General features: G+C 48.8%; 1 protein-coding gene across 2 annotated transcripts; it reads right to left on the bottom strand.

Annotated features, from left to right (window-relative positions):
• Window positions 1-2,483: 2,483 nt before the first annotated feature.
• ORMDL3 (ORMDL sphingolipid biosynthesis regulator 3) lies at window positions 2,484-13,701 on the bottom strand. 2 transcript variants are annotated; one of them, XM_044001598.1, is made up of 4 exons: window positions 13,544-13,701; window positions 6,091-6,288; window positions 4,814-4,965; window positions 2,484-4,333 (listed from the first exon to the last, which is right to left on the bottom strand). In XM_044001598.1, the coding sequence occupies exons 2-4, from the start codon at window positions 6,262-6,264 to the stop codon at window positions 4,198-4,200; spliced, it is 462 nt and encodes a 153-aa protein (XP_043857533.1). In that variant the 5' UTR covers window positions 6,265-6,288; window positions 13,544-13,701; the 3' UTR covers window positions 2,484-4,197. The 2 variants fall into 2 exon arrangements, with proteins under 2 accessions (XP_043857533.1, XP_043857532.1); XM_044001597.1 differs by lacking the exon at window positions 13,544-13,701 and adding an exon at window positions 12,004-12,167.
• Between the last annotated feature and the right edge of the window lie 3,588 nt (window positions 13,702-17,289).

The following is a 17,289-nucleotide window of genomic DNA, read 5'->3' as shown; positions in this document are numbered from 1 at the left end:
GCCCAGGGTCACATAGCTAGTAAGTGTCAAGTGTCTGAGGCCAGATTTGAACTCAGGTACTCCTGAATCCAGGGCCGGTGCTCTATCCACTGCGCCACCTAGCTGCCCCCAGTTTATGATTTTTTACAAAAATTTAAATAACAGTTGGATATAGGCAGAAACAACCTGGGCAAGGACTCCAGCCCTATCTCAGCCTTTAAACTCAAGTGGATACTATTAGGTTTATACACTAGAGAACAAAAAGAAAAGGAGATAAAGGACACAGGTATCCAAAAGTATTTATGGCAACATTTGTTGCTATCAAATACAAATGATGGGGGCAACTAGGTGGCTCAGTGGATAAAGCACCAGCCCTGGATTCAGGAGGACCTGAGTTCAAATCCGTCCTCAGACCCTTGACACTTACTAGCTGTGTGGTCTGGGCAAGTCACTTAACCCTCATTGCCCTGCAAAAAAAAAAAAAATACAAATGATTCATTTGTGGAATAGTACAAAATGGATGTCCATTAATTGGAAAATGGATGGATAAATGATGCTGAATGTTATGGATTAGGGCATGCTAAGGAATTATAAAAGGATGGATTCAGAGAAACCTGGGGAGATTTCTATAAACTAAAGCAGAGTGAAATGAGGAGAAGCAGAACAATTTCTACCATAACTATGACACTGTAAAGAAAAGCAGGCCTGAAAAACAAGAATTCTAGTCAAAGCAATTACCACCCATGATGCCAGAGGTCTGATGAATGGAGTACACTACCAGAGAGGTAGGAGACTGGAGTAGATTGAGACATATATTTTTGGACCCGACCATGTGAACCTGTTTTGCTTGACTATGATTATTTGTTATACAAGGACTGTTTGTTGTTTTTAATGGAAGAGAGAGGAAGAGGGGACTATTAATAGTGATGCCAAAAATAAGGAAGAAAGGGAGCTCATTGAAGCATTTTTTAAATGCACAAAAAATAAAACAGGAGGTTCAGGAGAAAAGATAAGGATGACAAAATGTTGAACTTTATATATACATATACAAATACACACGCATGTATGTACACATTTTTTAAAATGCAAGCTGTAACAGATTTGATTCCAGATGTAATTTTTTCTATTCTTTGTATATGCAAATGTTCATGTTTCTTTATGTTTGTCAAGTTTAGAAAATTATTCACTCTCACCCACACATAACTCAAGGGGATATGAATCTGAAGGGCGCCACCAACCCCTTTTTCTAGATGTCAGGAAGCAGGGCAGAAGTCCTGGTCCACTCGGCCCAAGGTGAAAGTGGAACAGGGAGTAGGATGGGGTAGCCTAAGCACTGAAATCTGATGGTTGGACTGTTAGATGAATCATACAGGTCAGTAGGAGACCGAGGTAAAAGAAGAGGAGACAGGGGCAGCTAGGTGGCGCAGTGGATAGAGCACCAGCCCTAGAATCAGGAGGACCTGAGTTCAAGTCTGGCTTCAGACACTTGACACTTACTAGCTGTGTGATCCTGGGCAAGTCACTTAACCCTCATTGCCCTGCAAAAAAAGAAGAAGAGGAGACAACAACACAATCACAAGGGCACAGGATGGGCTAGGAATAGGGAATGAGAGTAAGGGAAGGCAAGCCCCCTGGGAGAGAAAGCAGGAAAAGGGAGAGGGGACAGAGGAAAGGAGGCAAAGAAACCTAAAAGGGAGGTTTGAGGGTAAGATAACATTACCATGAATAAAGGAGAGTACAGCCACACAGGTGGGGGCCAGACATTAGAGTGGGAGTGTGGAGAACTCCAATAGCATGGACCCTTCAGAGACTGAGTCAAATAGCCCTGGTTATGGTCACACTGGCCCTCCTCATGACCATTGTGGTGGAGACACAAGGGAAAGGGAACTGAGAGGACAATGACTGCAATGGGCCAGGGAACCTATTGGGCCGAGAGCCAGCACACAAAGGGCAGATCAAACTGAATTATTGTTCACTCGTTCCCACTGGCTCCCCACACCAACCTCTAGAAGGAACAAGTTACACTTCTGTTGTTCTCAGTTACATGCTGCTTGTTGATAGAGTTGTCACAGTGGGGTGGGAATTGGAGTTTGTATTGTGGAGAAGGGTATGGTCTCCATATTTCAGGTCATCCATCTCTGCCTCCACTGCCACCAAAAGATGACCTCCTGAGTAAGTTTTCTGGTGGAGTATGGCCAAGGAGAGAAAGATGGACACCACCTGGTAGTTAACTGAAAATTCTCAGACTCCAAAGCTTAGTTCTGCCCACAGTGAGTTCCTGGGTTTGCTCTGGGGCCCTCAGCGGCTGGTGGTGGCACTGCCCAAGATGGAGGCAACTGAAGAAGTAAACTTCTCAATCCCCAGGCATTGGAAGATCTGTGCTGAGCACTGTGTTAGGTGGTGAAGTTACAAAATTTAGGTAAGACTTGGCCCATGCCCCACCTATTCCCCATCCCAAACACCGAACACCCACCCCCATCGAGAGGATGCAGAGACAAAGAAAGTGGAGGACAGGAACACACTGCCTTTTATTTGCTTCTTTCAGAATACTGTACAAAGAGGGAGTAAAAATCCTATTCACACTCTTAGAAAGGTTTTAAGTTGAAAGTTCCCTATAATACATGGGGTGGGGGCTGTGAGGAAGGGGGAACAGGAGGGAGAGAACAAGGCATAGTGAGCACCCCTCTTCCCTCACACTTTGGGGAGGAACCAGAAGGTGTCTCACAACACATGGTTATCTTGTTGTGCACATGCGCACACATGCACTCATGCTCTCTTTCTTCCCCTTTCTCTCCAAAGTAAAACTTCTTAATTTCCTCCTGAGCCCCAACTCTTTCCTCCTCTCAGTGGCCTCGCTACCATGAAGAGAAGCTCTGGGGCAGTAGGCCGTGTCCACCTGAAGAGTGCCAGCTCCAATGACAGATGCTCTCAAGAGCAGGAAAAATAAGGGGCTCATCAACCAACAATGCGCCCAGCCATCCTTGCAACCTACAGCGTATGCGCAGAGGGACCTGGTCTGAGGCCAAGCGGTGCTAGAAGGGAGGTGAGGAAAGGTAGGCTGACCGAGGGGAGTGCATTCTTCTAGTACCCAACCAGAGGCTACACGTCTGCCTCTCAACACCCTACTTAATTTCCAAAGGCAGTAGCTATATTTCAGAGGAAATCAGCTCAGGGCGGCCTCTATGTGCTCAGCACACTCCATGGCCCTCATCAGTAGGTGACAGCACCAGTCCTTTGAAGTCTCACGTCTCCCTCTGCCTCAACACTATGGCCCCAATGATGAGCTACTAACAAAGGTGACAGGCTCAACCTTGTCCCTTCACCTCCCTACCCCATCTTCAGCAGATGAGTTCTCTGGGCCTTTCCCTCTCAAAACTGGCTCGAGAACCGAGAAAAGGAGCCTCCACTTGTAACTCTTCACTACTTGCCCTCCTGACCTCCTTGACCCCCTCCACACATACACTGCCCCTAGTCCTACCCAGAGCCTTAGGCTCCCACTTTGGGGACCAACCTACCCCTGATTCCTTCCTCATTCACACAGTACCTTTCCCACTCCCAAGTGCCTTTTCCTTAATTTTCTGTGTACCTAATGGACTTGGTGGATAGACAGACATTGTTCTGCCATGAAAGGTAGAATCGCATGCATAGACTCATCCATGTTTCTCTCTCTCTCTCTCTCTCTCACACTCTCACACACACACACACACACACACACACACACACACACACACACACACACACATACACACTCACCCACTGAGTGTCAACCAAGAGAATTAAAGTGAAATATAATCTAGAGGCTGTACCATTCCCTCTGCCCCCTGCCAAGGGGGGGTTAAAGTGCATTGGCCAGAGTTACAGTGAATGAATGGGGTTTCCCAACATCCTCTGTCCCTCCTCAGCCCAAGTAGCTGGGCTCACTGAAGTACCACACAACCCCTCCCACATTTATTCTCTATCCAAATGGGAAAAATCAAAAAGGGGACAAAGCCACTGAGAGGGGAGGGGGGAACAGGGGAGAACCCCCCTCTCTAACCCCACTAAAGGCTACTCCATTTTGACTACTGGGGGGGGAGGGGGTAAGGGGAAATAGGGGGAAGAGAGAGCTTTAACTAGGCCCACAGGCTCAACACCAGTCTCTGGGCACCTGCATGGAGGTCCCCTTCATCTTCATCTCCGCAGATTCCCCTAGGGCAGGGTAAGGAAGGGCCTGGGCCCTCAGTACTTATTAATCCCAAAAATCCGGACACCGTGGAGCTGAGGCAGCTTGGGGATCAGTACACTCATCAGAGACACTGTGTTGAGGATGAAGTGGAGCTGGTCATACTTGGTATAGAAGCTGGTTAGGAAATACCTGATTGGGAAAAAGAATGAGAGGTATAAGATATAATGAGAGTGTCCTTCACTCCCTGAGAGGAAAGAAGGTGAACAAAAGGTGACTGGATTTCTGAATTGTTAGTGAGGAGGGCAAGGCCCCCAAATCCCTAGTGGCTGCTGAGAGCCCCTCAAGGTACACTGTCCCTTGTATACATCCCCTTCTTACCTCCTCTTGGCCCGTGAGTTGATCTCATAAGAGGTCAATGGTGATGGCCCAGAAAATAGAGTCCTACTCTAGGAGGAGGAGTCTAATGAACAGTGAGGCCTCTGTCCCAGTCCCTCAATCTTTCAAAAGGGGCTCCCTACCTCTTCTCCCAGGGCCCATTACTGAGCTAAAACAGCAGAAGGGAAAAGGAACTATGTCACGCCAGCTCCAAAAGAGCTTCCTCTTTAGATGAGCTGCCCTAGCTATGTCTAAGGCACCACTACCCACCAATCCCACACCCTGGGCACTCACAGTATGATAGGTGTGATGGTCAGGAACTTGCGGGAGGCTGTGAACTGGACACCATAGTCCATCTGTTCCCAGTGAGTAAGCAGCCTCGCTTTACCCTGGTCAGGCGTCTCAAAGGGTGTTCCTTTTACTGTATGTAGAAAGATGTACATACCCTGGAGGAAGGGGACTTGTATCAGAGCCACTTAGAGATCCCACATGGGAAAGGAGTTAATGACCCCCCTTTCCCCCCCCCCCCATGAACTAAAAACAATCAGGGAAGAAGGCCATGAGATCAGGAGCTCATTCCTTCTGCCAGGGCTAGGCAGAGGGCTCAAGGCCAAAGGGCAGAGACTATATGACCAGGATCCAGAACCTAGAGAATGACTCCATGTCTGGGGAAGAGGGCAGGGGAGTACAGCCAAGGCTCAGGTCACAGTGCACAAGGACACAGGGCAGCAGCATGAGCACTGAAGGCCCAAGGGAGACGGCCTGGTCTGGACCTCCCTGATGCTGGCTGGGGAGCATCCTCCCCCAGGGATCAAGGAGAGATAGGCTCCTGTCCTGATCACTTTCAAAATGAGGAGAGCTCTAAGCCCCCCAATGTATGCTATCAAATTAAATCTGGTTCACTGGGTTAGGCTAGTGAGGTATGGCCAGAGAAGCGGGGAATCAAAAAGGGAGAATAGACACAGATTCTAGCCCGAGAAAACAACTGATAAAAAGTTGTGGGGGGAAAGGGCCCAACACAGGGCCAAGAGCCAGGGACTCCTGGGTTACAGACATTCTTCCTGGCCATCAGCACAGCTTTCAATGGCTTTCTCGTTTTCTGTTGCCATCCCTATACACTTGTTTTTATCACAAATCTCTCGGGGGGGGGGGGGAGGGGAGAGAGAACTGGCACAGTGGATAAAGCACTGGCCCTGAATTCAGGAGGACTTGAGTTCAAATCCAGCCTCAGACACTTGACACTTATTAGCTGTGTGACCCTAAGCAGGTCACTTGACCCTCATTGCCCCACAAAGAAAAAAAAAAACCAAATCTCTCCTGGGAATCTGTACAGCTGTGGGCCTGGGGGGAGAAAATACTTAAAGATAAGGAGCTGAGGAGACAGCCCCAAATACCATAAGAGCCAAATCAGGACCCAGTCAGTCACTTGGTTAGCAGTAGGTAAGAAAATACCGGCTGGATATCATAGCCCGATCACCTGCACCTCTGCGATAGTCATTATCCTTGAGCCAACCAGGAGTACAACCAGTGTAGTCAGGGGCTAAGAACTAGGACAGAGGAAGGATCCTCACCATGTTGTGGATGAGGTTGGTGAGGGTCCAGACGACTGGGACGCTGACAAAAGGAATACTGAGCAGCACAACGTGGAGGAGACCGATGGCCAGCACATATGAGAGCCAGATGCCCCGACTGTTCATCACCCTCGTGTTGGGGTTGACCTCACTGTGCGCCGTGCCCACATTCATCGTGCCGCCCCTGGGGCCACCGTTCTGAAACCAGCAGGACATAGGGGTTTGGAGGCAGACACAGACTCACACATTTGCTCTGGGCTTTCCCAGCTCAAGGCTCCTAAGTTCTCCAGAGGAGACGGAGGAGGCTGGAGTACCCTGTCTTCCACTCCCCAAAGATCCAGACTGTCCCCCCAAAAGGGTAGCAGAAAAGGTTCTTCCCTGCCCCTGCCAGAGACTCCCTTCTATTCCCCTGGTTAATATCGAAACCTCGGAAGGAAATAAGAGAGAAATCAATATGGACTCAGCTCCATGCTGCCAGAGAGAGATAAACATCCCCCACACTCAACCCCGCCCCCTCCCCACTGGGACTACTCCTTTGGGAAGCCAGGGAGCCAGAAGCAGCTGGAAATGTCATTCCCAAGTCCTCTGACCTCTCCCCACAGGCAGAGGAGGAATCAGGAATAGAATATAGCAGGAACCTACAAAGGAAAACTGTAGTTCTCCATGCCTGCCACCACCCCCCTACACCTCCCCCACCCCAACACTCCCCCACCCCTGGCCATCAGAAAGGAAATAATTCTTTCTTTCTAAAACTGCAGAAGGAAAAGAAATTACCCTTGCCAGAGGGCCAAGGACACCCTAAGAACCCTCCCTCTTCCCCTAATCTCCACCTCAACTGTTCTGATGGCAGCACAACGGGAACCCCAACTTCAAGGCTGTCCCTGTATCTCAGGGGACAACCTGTGCCTCCTTTCTTCTCCTCCCCAGTCCCAACTCCCACCCCCGGGATACAGGATCAGAAGGAAGAGTGGGAGGAGGACCTGGAGGGGCCAGCAGCAGCAGCAATGTCCCTTGCTAGTAACTTCTTTACAAGCCATCCCCCAAACTGATAAATGCAGGCTGCTCCCACCACAGAAGGTTAATGTAGGGTTAAGAGATCAGCAAGGCAAAGGTGATCTCCAATGGGTCCCTGCTCCTGCCTCTCTACCCCATGAGCCGGGAGACCCAGATGGGGAGTTGTACTGGCCAGCCCCTCTAGCTGTGCCATCTCCCTTTAAAGAAATCCTCTGGATGCCACCAACTCTGAGGCCAAGACTCCAAGAAAGCCCCCCGCCCATCGCTACCACTGCCAACATCCCTAATCCAAAGCATAAAAGAAAGGAGGCTTCCTGGCCGTGCCCACCAACCTTCTTCCTGTACCTGGGGCTGACCCACATCCAGAACCCAAAGCCATCCACTGCAACACTTCTGCCTTTCGATACCACCCCCCCCCCCCGCCCCCAGCTTTATTCTGGCTTGCCTCTCCTATCCTAAGAAGAAAGAGGAGGAGGTGGCAAATTTTCACACCATTTGTCTTGTCCACATCCACTTGTGGGAGCCTAACAAGTTCTGCTTCCCAGGCTATTCTACTGACACAGGAGTCAGAAAAAATCAAGAGTCAGTTCATCTAGAAGTGGGCAGCCAGCTTACTTCCTGGAGGGGCTAAGGGTTGAAGGCAAGAGAAAGACCCTCTTTTTCTTCTTCTTCTTTTTTTTTTTTTGGTGAGGCAATTGGGGTTAAGTGACTTGCCCAGGGTCACACAGCCAGTAAGTGTTTTAAGTGTCTGAGGCCAGATTTGAACTCAGGTCCTCCTGACTCCAAGGCCGGTGCTCTATCCACTGCGCCACCTAGCTGCCCCTCTCTTTTTTTTTAGTGGAGGTTTTTGTTTAAACGTGTTTGAAGAAGTAGTGAAACATGCAGAATTCACTCTCCCCCCCATATAACTGAAGTGACTTTTCCAGTCTGTGCCCTTTCTAAGCACCTCCTAACTCCTGGGCTGTGGGCCTCGCCCTTCCCCTCAGTCTTGCTCAGACTGCTTCATCCTGTGCCAAGCACCCAGAAAAGTACTTCTTTTCAGGTTCCACCCTTTGCCAGGTCTCCACTGGAAGACTTTCTTCTTCATTTGCCCTGACCCCTTCTCTCTAGTCCTGGTTCACCTCATAGAGCCTGTCATTTGTTTTCCATCCATTAAAGTCTCCAGGGAGACTCTCTTGCCTGGAGCTTGGCTGTTCTTGCTTCCCTGATAACCCTAGCATCCTGGTAGAGGAGGAAAGCAGATAGCATCTCCATCTCCATCTCCATCTCCCCACCCCCCCACCCCTACCCTGCTAGCAGAGCCTTGACTGATTACTCAGGAAGGAAGAGGCTGACAGCACAGCCCGTTTGACACCTTGGGGGTGACTGGAGAGACCATAAAGGTTTTTTTCCTAAAGCAATGGTCTCATATCTCTTGAGGATATAGGGAGACAAGGAAGGTGCCTCCAAGAAATATCATCCCAACCACACAGTCCAAGTGTGAACTTGCCCCAGTTCTTCATCCAACAGAACTGATCAGCTCTAGGAAGCAGTCTACCTTTGCCCAGAATTCCTACATGATTAGGAGCCAGATATCTCGGGTCCCAGCCTCTAAATTTCCTAAGACATTTAGGGCAAACCTTCTCCTAACACATGTCACTTTCCCAAGCTTAAGGCTTTAAGATCTCAAGAGAAACCTTCATTCTCTGTAACAAACACACATCCACATGGGGTTACAAAGTCCAAGGAAATCTGACCCCAGAGTGAAACATGGATAGGTTAAGCTTCCAGGGGGACTAATCACTATAGCCTATTAAACCTGGTAATTAAGTCAAACAAGAATACAAGGAGCTAGAAAACTGGAGGTAGCTCAGTTGTTTACTGGCTCAGGCACAGGAATGGGAGGGTAGAATAGAGGTGAAGGTGTGTGTTATTCCCCAGACAAGGTGCTTCTGGGGCAGTTTGATTCATAAGAACCCGTATCCAGGGAGTCACTAATTCCTGTTACCTTTAGAGTTCTGAATGTGATTCACCCATTCACTGCCTGGTCATTACTGCTGTGTGATCCTAGGACCTCAAGTATGATGGAGGATAAAATGTAGCCTCCTCCAGTAATTGGGAAGAAAAGAGCCACCAAGTTCTAATAACAATGAGAAACTGGAAGGGGAAGGAATCCCCTCTACTCTAGGACTCTAATAATGCCATTAGTCTAGGGAGACACCACACACACACCTAAAGCATGACAGGAACACCAACAGTCCTCAGGATACTTAGAAATAGGGCCAAGACTCATTCTTGATCCACAGAACTTCAGGATCCATACAAAGACTACTATCTTCAGTCTCTGAAGAATTGGTCCTTCTTCCTAAAGCCAAGCTTTCAAGATGAACCCCTGACCCCATCCCCTTTTCCACTTCCATTATCTCCTTGTTCACTCTAATCTTCTATCTCTCCTAACTCCTTCCCTGTTGCCTACAAAACACATCCAAGTTTCTTGAATCCTTAAAAAACAACAACTTGACTCTCACTTGATCCAACCATTTTTGCCAGCTATAGTCTTGAGACTCTCTTTACTTTCTCAGTTAAACTTTTTTTTTTTAATTTTACGGACAATGGGGTTAAGTGACTTGCCCAGGGTCACACGGCTAATAAGTGTTAAGTGTCTGAGGCCGGATTTGAACTCAGGAACTCCTGAATCCAGGGCCAGTGCTTTATCCACTGCGCCACCTAGCCACCCCAGTTAAACTCTTTGAAAAAGCCATCTACACTCTGTCTACACTGGCTCTTCCCCCCCTCCCCCACCCCAAACAAACCCTCAGCAATCTAGCTTCCAAACTCATCATTTAACTGAAACTGCTCTCTTCAAAGTTCTAGCCAAATCTAATGGCCTCCTCTCAAGCCTGATCCTTCTAGATTTCTCTTGCAGTATTTGACACTGTTGATCAACCCCTCTTCTGGATACTTTTTTCACCTCTAGGTTGCCTGTCCACTTCTAAGTCTCCTCTGCTAGCTCTTCATTCATGTCACAGCCACTAAGTGGGTATACTTTGAGACTCAATCCTGAGCTCTCTTCTCTTCTCCCTCTATACTCTGACTTGTTGGTGTCATCTGCCATGAGTTCAATTACCATCTTTATGCAGATAACTGCCAGATCCTCATATCCAATCCTAGTCTATCTTCTGAGTCCTGGTCCTGAATCCTAACTTACCATGTCTAAAATACAACTCATTATCCCCCCCACACACACTCCCCATGCTCCTACCCCACTCCAGCCTACCCCTCTTCTTTAGTCTCCTCTTTTGCCTATGGCATCACTATCCTTCCGGGAAACCCAATTCACAATCTAAGTGTCATCCTCCACTCATTCTCACTCCCTCCGCAGATACAATCAGTTGCTAAATTTTGTCCTTTCTCTCTCCATAACATCTCTCTCTCTCTCTCACACACACACACACACACACACACACACCCCGCTCTCTCTACTCACACAGCTGCCACCTTCGTTCCCTCATCATCTCCCACCTAAACTATTACAACAGCCTCCTAAACACTCTGTCTCAAGCCAGAGCCTCCAATCCATCAGTCCTCAACAGAGCTGCCCAAGTGCTAAATAACAAAACTATCTTCCCCTTTCCCATTCCTCCTACACTAGTGGCTCCCACTAGGATCAAATACGAACTCTTCTGCTGGGCATAGAGCTCTTCACCACCTGGTTCCTTTCCTCTTTCCCAGTCTTCTTCCACATGACCCCCTCAACGATTCAGCCACACGGCAGGGTGCACTTGCTACACACGAGAGACACCATCTTCCATCCCCGTGCCCTTGTACTGGCTGTTCCCCCATGTCTGGAATGCTCTTCCTCCTCCTCCCTCCCTCTCAGAATGCAGAACTTCCTTCAAGACTCGGCTCAAATACCACCTCCTCGGGAAGCCTTTTCCAGGCCCTCCAGCTGCTAGCAACTTCCCCTCCATGGGATCTTCCATCTACTTTGTACGTATCTAGTATGGACCTATATAGGGACCTACTGTCTTCCCCATTAAAATGTAAACTTCATTAGGGTAATGACAATCTTTGCATTTTCTTTCCAGTGCTTGGCATAGCCCCTGGTGCACAGAAAGCACCTGTTGACTGACTAAACAGCAGGGAGAGGAAAAGGAGAGAGCAGAGAGCAGTGAGCAGTAGCAATGACTCCCATTCCAGCTGTTACCCAGTTCCCAGTTAAATCCACATTGGGTAGCTCAATGAAAGTCTCAAATGCAATATGGAGGTAACAGATATGGGAGGGCAGAAACCACCAGGAGCCCCAGGAGAAGAGAAAAACAGACCGACGGGCAAAGGAGTCAGGGAACTTACATGCACACCTGCTGTTAAAAGGCTTGCCAATTCCCATAAATGAAATGACAGTCTAGTAATGTTTCCCACTCCTGGAGCCCAACTACTCCTGGAGACCACCAGCCAGGTCTCTAAGGCTTAGGGTGAAAGGGAGCCTGCAGAGAGTCCCCCCCTGTCAGCTGAGGCAGAGAAGTTCTGGTGCCTGGGGCTCCTTCATTTTGCTTTCATAACCTGATCTGTGCCAGACTACAGCCTGGAGCGGTTGTGTTAACCAATCCCTTGCCAGACAACCCTCCCCCAAACATACAGCTTTTCCTTGCTGGACATCCAACCTGGTACCAGGGTGAGATGCCTGTCGTTTGGTAGCCTTGACCCTGCGACCCCTCTCCCCTCTACACACAATTCCTCCATATACCCCCAGAGAAGCTGAGAAACAGCCTTTAAAATAACCCGTCTCCTCTTTCGGGGGGGGGGGGGGGATTCAGACCCAAGTGAGGAAATGTGACTCCTCGCCAAGTAACTCCCGCTCCCGCCCCCTCCCCCGCCTCGGTTTTACCCATTCCCGAGCTTAGTCCCCTCTCGACTCACCTCGGAGGCCCTTCCTCTCAGACTAGGGGAGGCAGCTGCTTCAGTACACAGCTAGAGGTAGGGGGAGGAGTTGGGGCGGAGAGAGGCAAGAGAAGGAGGAGGAGTTTTCAACTAAAATTGGGGATTTCTGAGCTAGGACCGCCCCACCACAACCGCACGGCAGGACAGAGCTCTACAACTCAGGCCCACCACCTCAAGTCCCGATCTTGCACTTCCTTCCAAACTCCAGCCCCTCAATCAGTCTGCGCTAACTGTTCCACTCACCCTGACCCCTAGGTAGCCAAGCCTTTATCACCCAAAGAGCCCACTCCCTTCGCTTTTTCCATAGTATCCCTGCTCCCCTCAGTTCCACTGTCCCGATTCCCCTTCCGTCTAACCGGACATTTCCCCACCGTCCAGATGAGCCTTCTCCCCACCCCGCCCCCGCGAACCCCTACACACAGAAACCCACCTATATACACAGGCAAACTGTCCCCCTCAGCTGACCCCTCCTTCCCAGTCCCCCCCATAAACAAACCCTCGCTCCCATCACCCATCTCTCCGATCACACGTATACGGGAGCAAACAAACCATCATCTCTCCACGCCATGCACACGATCTTTCTCTTCGATTCTCCCCAATACACAGGATCATAATCATCTCTCCCAAGCATGACTCCATCTCCATGACCCCTCATAAGCAGGCCTATTAACCCCTCTCCTCTTGACTCCTCATCCTAGTCCCTCATACACATAAGCGTAAACCCTTCAGCCCTAACAACACGGCGCCCCCTTTCTCAGGCCCTTCCATAAAGTGTCCACAACCTTCTCCCCTGACCCCCGCCTCTCTTCAACCCCTTCACACACAATCGCATGCCCCCTCCCCTGACACCCTCTCCTCTGAGCCTCCCCATACAAGCCCATGCCCCCTTACCTACACCCAGTCTTCTGACCGCCCCTTTACACGTAACACCCCCCCTCCTAAACCCCCACCCCTCTTCTCTGACCCCTCCTTTACACATACACACGCCCCCCGCCTGACCCCTTACACATGCGCACACCCCCTCCCGAACACTCTTTCCTCTGACCTACCATACAGGAGCACGCCCCCTTTACACATAACAACACCCCCCGACCCCCACCCCTCTTCTCTGACCTCTTCTTTACACATATACACGCCCCCCCAACCCCTTAAACATGCGCACATACCCCTCCCCATCCTTTATTCCCCTCTTATACATGCGCACGCCCCCTCCCCTGACCCCTCCCTTGCAGTCCCCCTCCCCACTTGACCCCTTTTGCACATGCGCATACCCCTCCTCTGACCCCCCCTTTTGACTCCCCCCTTGCACATGCGCACACCCCCTCCTCTGAACTCCCCCTTGGGGCCCCCCCGAACCCCCTTTCGTCTGACCCCCCCACCTTAACATGCGCACACACATCCTGCCCCATCCTCGAGCTAAGGTCCTGCTCCCCCCAGCCCGGACCCCAGACACCCTAGCTCCCTCTCAACCAACTGCCCCCTGTCTCTCCAGTCCCCTCCAGCTCCTGCCCTGCCTCACCTCACCACTCAGGGTCAGACGGTCGAGGAGCCCGGGGCGGCGGGCTGGAGGTGGCCGGGGGCCGTGTCTTCTTTGAACAGTAGTAACTACCAGCGGCGACAGCGGTAAGAGCGACAGCAGCAACCCCGCTGGCAGAATTTGGCGCGTCACCTGCCTGCGACGCCTGTGACGTCATCTGTAGGCGCCTGGCCCGTGGCCTCTTAGGAGTTGTAGTTCTCCATGCCTGGTCCCAGCCGGTCCACGAAGTCACACCTTGACTCAATAGTTACTCCCCAGCCACCCTCTCCAGCTGGGGATCTGCCTCCTGAACCACAGGTTCGCTTACGTCACGGTCGAGATCGTCTTCTCTGGAGATGTAGAACCTAAACAATCACAGAAAAAGCTGATGTTTACAATTAAAATACTTTTTTCTGTTTCCAGTGCATTTTACATGCGTGACTTCTACTGATCCTCAGATAATATTCTCTCCATTTTACAGATGAAACCGAAGCCTAGACAGGTGAACTGGTTGTCCAAGGTCACAAAACTAACAGACTAGCTAAGGGAGAGTAAAACGGAATAGAAGGAAGAATACTGTATTTGGAGTCAGGGGCCCTGGGTTGGTTCCAGGGTCATCTTTGCTAGTTAATGCCCATGTGACCTTGGGCAAGTCACTTTCTCAGTTTCCTCATGTATAAAAGGAAGGATTTAGACTATGTATTCCCGAAGGTCTGTTAGCTCTAAATCTGATGAAGAGGCTGGATCCCCTTCATTGCAGACAATCAGGGGTAGTCATAGGTTGCAAAAAGTGTGTAGTTAATAGGCCAGCCCAGATAATGAGTCATCAAAAGGATTTGCCTCCTTACAGAGGAAACAGGCTGAGTGAGAAAAGCCCTGTTTGGAGAGTCAGAAGATTTCAGATTTCAGCCTCCCGACCCAAGGCATCAACTAACCTTAAGTGTTTGACCACAACAATTACAAACAAAATAAACATTTTATTATTATTTTTGGTGGGGCAACGAGGGTTAAGTGACTTTCCCGGGGTCACACAGCTAGTAAGTGTCAAGTATCTGATGTTGGATTTGAACTCAGGTCCTCCTGAATCCAGGCCAGTGCTTTATCCACTGCACCCCCTAAAATAAACATTTTTAAAGCAAATATTTACTGTGAGAAGGGTCCTCTACTTCCTTTCCTCTCATTTTTCTCTCCTCAGACTCTGGCTTCCACCTTATCATTCAACTAAAACTGTTTTCCTCAAAGTTATTAACCGTCTCTTAACTGACAAATCCAATGACCTTTGACATTATCAGTTATCTTCTTCTCTCCATGTTTTTGTGACACTACTATCTCTTGGTTCTCCTATCTGACTGCTTCTTCTCAGTCTTCTTTGCTGGATCTTCACCCAAATCACACCCACTAACTTTGAGTGTCCCAGTGGGCTCTATCCTGACCCCTCTTCTCCCATGCTATTTCACTTGGTGATCCCTCCATTTCCCAGGGATTCAGTTATTATGCCTATGCTTGGTGATTCTCAAATCTACTTATCCAGCCCTAATCTCTCTGCTGACTTCTAGTCTCACATCTCCAATTGCCTGTTTATTTTTTATATTGTTTTTTTGTTTTGGTGAGGCAATTGGGGTTAAGTGACTTACCCAGGGTCACACAGCTAGTGTCAAGTGTCTAAGGCCAGATTTGAATTCAAGTCCTCCTGATTCCAGGGCCGGTGCTTTATCCACTACTTCACCTAGCTGCCCCAACTGCCTGTTGAAATCTCAAACTGTATGTACAATAGAAATCTTAAATTCAACATGTCCAAAACCAAAGGCATTGCACACATACAGACACACACACTCATACTCACACAAACCTTCCCCTCTTCCTAATTTCCCTATTTCTGTGGAAGGTACCACCATCCTCTTAGTTACCCAGGCTCACAACCTAGGTGTCATCCTCAACTTCTTAAGTCTCTCACAGCCACCCCCATATCCAATCAGTTGCCAATCCTGTCAATTATACCTTCATGACATCTCTTATATAAGCTTACTTCTCTCCTCTGACACTGCCACCATCCTGGTACATGAACTCATCACCTCACCTCATGCCTGGACTACTACAATAGCCTGCTCTTTGATTTCCTCGCCACAAGTCTCTCTCTCCTCCACTTCATCCTTCACTCAGCTTTCAGAGTGACCTTCCTAAAGCACAACTCCCTTGGCTTATTATCGCTTCCAGGATGAAATATAAAATCATATGTTTGGTGTTCAAAGCTCTTTATAACCTAGTCCCCTCCTAGCATTCCCATCACCTTACTCACCCCCATATACTCTGCAATCCAGTGACCCTGACCTGGTTATTCCATACACAAGACCTCCCAGCTCTAGATATTTTCAGTGGTTGTCCCCCATGCTTGGAATTCTTACCCTCCTCATCTCTACCTTCTGGCCTCCCTGGTTCCTTTAAGGCCCATTTAAATCCCATCTTCTACAAGAAGGCTTTCCCAAACCCTCTTAAATGCTAATGTTTTCCTTTTGTTGCTTATGTCCAATTTACCTTGTATGTAGCTTGTTTGTACATAGTTATAGAGCGATAATTGTCTTTTGTGGGGTTTTGTACCCCCAGTCCTAAGCACAGTGCCTGGCACACAATAGGCACTTAATAAATGCTTCTTGAATGACTAAAGAACCCCTTCACTAGATGGATTTCTAAGGCCCCTTCTAGTGTAATATTCTGTGTTTCTATGAGTGTTCTACCCTCAACCACTTTACTACTGCCAGAAATGGGAGGAGTCAGAGCTGCCTTCATCCAAATCCTGAGGAGAGGCCACAAACTCACCCTTCTAAGTTTGTGTGTTAGAGCTTGGATCAGGGTCAATGGGGAGATGTCTTTCCTAACTCCCACCTTTTGATCTAACCGTAGACCCTAGGAGAGCCGTAATAGGCGATGCTACAATTCTTTTTGGTTTTGTTTTTGTTTTGCAGGGCAATGAGGGTTAAGTGACTTGCCCAAGGTCACACATCTAGTAAGTGTCAAGTGTCTGAGGTCGGATTTGAACTCAGGTCCTCCTGAATCCAGGGCCGGTGCTTTATGCACTGCGCCACCTAGCTGCCCCAATGCTAAGCATTTACGTGACACCTACTATGTGCCAGACACTGTGCTACATGATTTAGGAAACGGTACCAAAATACATTTATCCATTTCCTCCCTTTTGGCATCAGCAGCTTGTTTAAAGAGATCGTTTTGGAGTTGCCTCAATTTCAGGCCACATCTTCCCACTTTTAGTTATTTTTCTTGGACTGATTTTGATTTTGACCTTTGTTCAAACAAGTCAATGGTCTGCCTCTACAGGGACAATTGATTCCAAAACAACTTCACATCAGTAACCAGTCATTTCCTCTCCCTTAAAACATAATCACTGGGGGCAGCTAGGTGGCACAGTGGATAAAGCACTGGCCCTGGATTCTGGAGGACCTGAGTTCAAATCCGGCTTCAGACACTTGACACTTACTAGCTGTGTGACCCTGGGCAAGTCACTTAACTCTCATTGCCCAACCCTACCTCCCAAAAAATCACTTATATTGTCTATAATGTTACTTGGTATACACCAATCCAGTGGTACTTACTGAATCTTTTTTTAAATAATTATTTGTGAGATATATCTAAGCGTATGAAAGGGTGTGTCCCATTCAGACTGCAAAGGAAGCACTACAAATTCAGACTAAAAGGTACAGAATAAGCCTTTCAGATTTGAGTGGATCATTTTGCACCTT

Source organism: Dromiciops gliroides, chromosome 4 (genome assembly GCF_019393635.1).
Source record: "Dromiciops gliroides isolate mDroGli1 chromosome 4, mDroGli1.pri, whole genome shotgun sequence".
Taxonomy (NCBI): domain Eukaryota; kingdom Metazoa; phylum Chordata; class Mammalia; order Microbiotheria; family Microbiotheriidae; genus Dromiciops; species Dromiciops gliroides.
Note: the sequence above shows the minus strand (reverse complement) of the source record. Positions and strands in the feature narration are given on the sequence as shown.

What these genes read in the sequence shown, in the direction of transcription:
- ORMDL3 (XM_044001598.1), bottom strand. Translation starts at nt 6,264, where the DNA reads ATGAATGTGGGCACGGCGCACAGTGAGGTCAACCCCAACACGAGGGTG. An exon ending in CCAACCTCATCCACAACATG is followed by an intron (nt 4,966 to 6,090) that starts GTGAGGATCCTT and finishes CCCTTCCTCCAG; the next exon opens with GGTATGTACATCTTTCTACA. An exon ending in ACCATCACACCTATCATACT is followed by an intron (nt 4,334 to 4,813) that starts GTGAGTGCCCAG and finishes TTTCCCAATCAG; the next exon opens with GTATTTCCTAACCAGCTTCT.